The sequence below is a fragment of the Limulus polyphemus genome, unplaced genomic scaffold (genome assembly GCF_000517525.1).
Source record: "Limulus polyphemus unplaced genomic scaffold, Limulus_polyphemus-2.1.2 Scaffold5390, whole genome shotgun sequence".
Lineage (NCBI taxonomy): Eukaryota > Metazoa > Arthropoda > Merostomata > Xiphosura > Limulidae > Limulus > Limulus polyphemus.
In genome coordinates, this window is record NW_013671000.1 from 42,002 (window position 1) to 43,897 (window position 1,896).

The window sequence follows — 1,896 nt, forward strand, 5'->3', positions numbered from 1 at the left end:
GACTAGATTCAAGAGTACACGTTAGGTGTATTTGCTTTTACACTATGTTTCAGTGACTAGATTCAAGAGTACACGTTAGGTGTATTTGCTTTTACACTATGTTTCAGTGACTAGATTCAAAAGTACACGTTAGGTGTATTTGCTTTTACACTATGTTTCAGTGACTAGATTCAAGAGTACATGTTAGGTGTATTTGCTTTTACACTATGTTTCAGTGACTAGATTCTTTTCCTTTCTGTTAAGACAAAATATTACATAGTTCTGTTTAATACTTTAATATCAACTAACTAATTAATTAACTTCTCATTCATTAACTGTAAATCTAATTTTTACTTTCATGAAACAAACAGGTGTTTAAATGCATAACTTTTTCTTTAAAAAGAGTCAATTAATATATATTGCTCGTTCTTTAAGACGATGAACTGGAAACGAAAAGATAGCCAAGAATCTGTAAAATATTAAGAACAAAAGCAGATCATGACCATCACATTTTCATAAGGATTAATACTGAAGTAACTTACCTATTCTCACAACCTGAACAACTATGTACATATCTCTATTTAAATCTGCATTCCCTAAGTCCTGGATAAGACAGAAAAGACAACTAGTTTAAGTGAGCTCTTATTTGAAATCTTAAGTTATTAAAAGGAAAAGAAACAGCAAAGCTCAGTCTTTATTTTATAGATCATTGACAGCTAAAAGTCAAAATTTAGGGTTAACTCACTGAATAAAAGCAGTTTTCCTACCCAGCTAAAACAAAGCAAGATATTTTTAAGTACAGTAACGAAAAAAATAAAAAAATAAAAAATTCTTGACGTTTCTTTTGCAGTAAGATAGAAAATGTACGAGAAAAAATAACTTGAAACATTCAAGACATCATAACAATACAAATTTTTGAAGAAAATAAACATTCTTAAATATTTTTCTAGGTAAATTTCTCAGACACAGTTTACCATTTTAAAGCTACACATGTATCCTAATAACAAAACTGTGAAAGAACTGTCTATTTCTTTAATATTCTAACATGTATAATTCTAAGTTTGTTTTCTCTTCTTCTTTGGAAGAATATTTCTTTAGAAAACGATTAGTTACCTAGCTAGATTATCAGCCAATATTCTTTTCTGTTTTAATTTTCCACTGAATAATCCTAAAGTTTATAGATGGAAATACACTGACTTATTTATTGCTCTATATCTAACACGCATGAAAGTGACCCAGTTTTATTCATCAAAATATTGTATGATATCAAAATATACTGTCTGTGCATAGCCATGGGAAGTCAACAAACCACTGCTGACTCTTGGGGTACTCTTGTCTACATTAATAGTGGGGTTTAAACATCATTTTTAAAGTGCAGCTGTGAGCCCAAAGTGTGGAACATGCTGTAGTGCAGCTGTGAGCCCAAAGTGTGGAACATGCTGTAGTGTAGCTGTGAGCCCAATGTGTGGAGCATGCTGTAGTGTAGCTATTATCCCAAAGTGTGGAGCATGCTGTAGTGTAGCTATTATCCCAAAGTGTGGAGCATGCTGTAGTGTAGCTATTATCCCAAAGTGTGGAACATGCTGTAGTGTAGCTATGATCCCAAAGTGTGGAGCATGCTGTAGTGTAGCTATGATCCCAATGTGTGGAGCATGCTGTAGTGCAGCTATGATCCCAAAGTGTGGAACATGCTGTAGTGTAGCTATGATCCCAAAGTGCGGAGCATGCTGTAGTGTAGCTATGATCCCAAAGTGCGGAGCATGCTGTAGTGTAGCTATGATCCCAAAGTGTGGAGCATGCTGTAGTGTAGCTATGATCCCAAAGTGTGGAGCATGCTGTAGTGTAAGCTATGATCCCAATGTGTGGAGCATGCTGTAGGGTAGCTATGATCCCAATGTGTGGATCATGCTGTAGTGT

The 1,896-nt window shown here is 34.6% G+C and overlaps 1 protein-coding gene across 1 annotated transcript in view; it reads right to left on the reverse strand.

Annotated features, from left to right (window-relative positions):
• Nucleotides 1-1,896, reverse strand: part of LOC106472508 (dedicator of cytokinesis protein 3-like) — a 58,729-nt gene that overhangs the window by 41,271 nt on the left and 15,562 nt on the right. Inside the window, 1 exon segment of the mRNA XM_013933164.2 lies at nt 522-582. Within this exon segment, the coding sequence (XP_013788618.2) occupies nt 522-582 (61 nt within the window).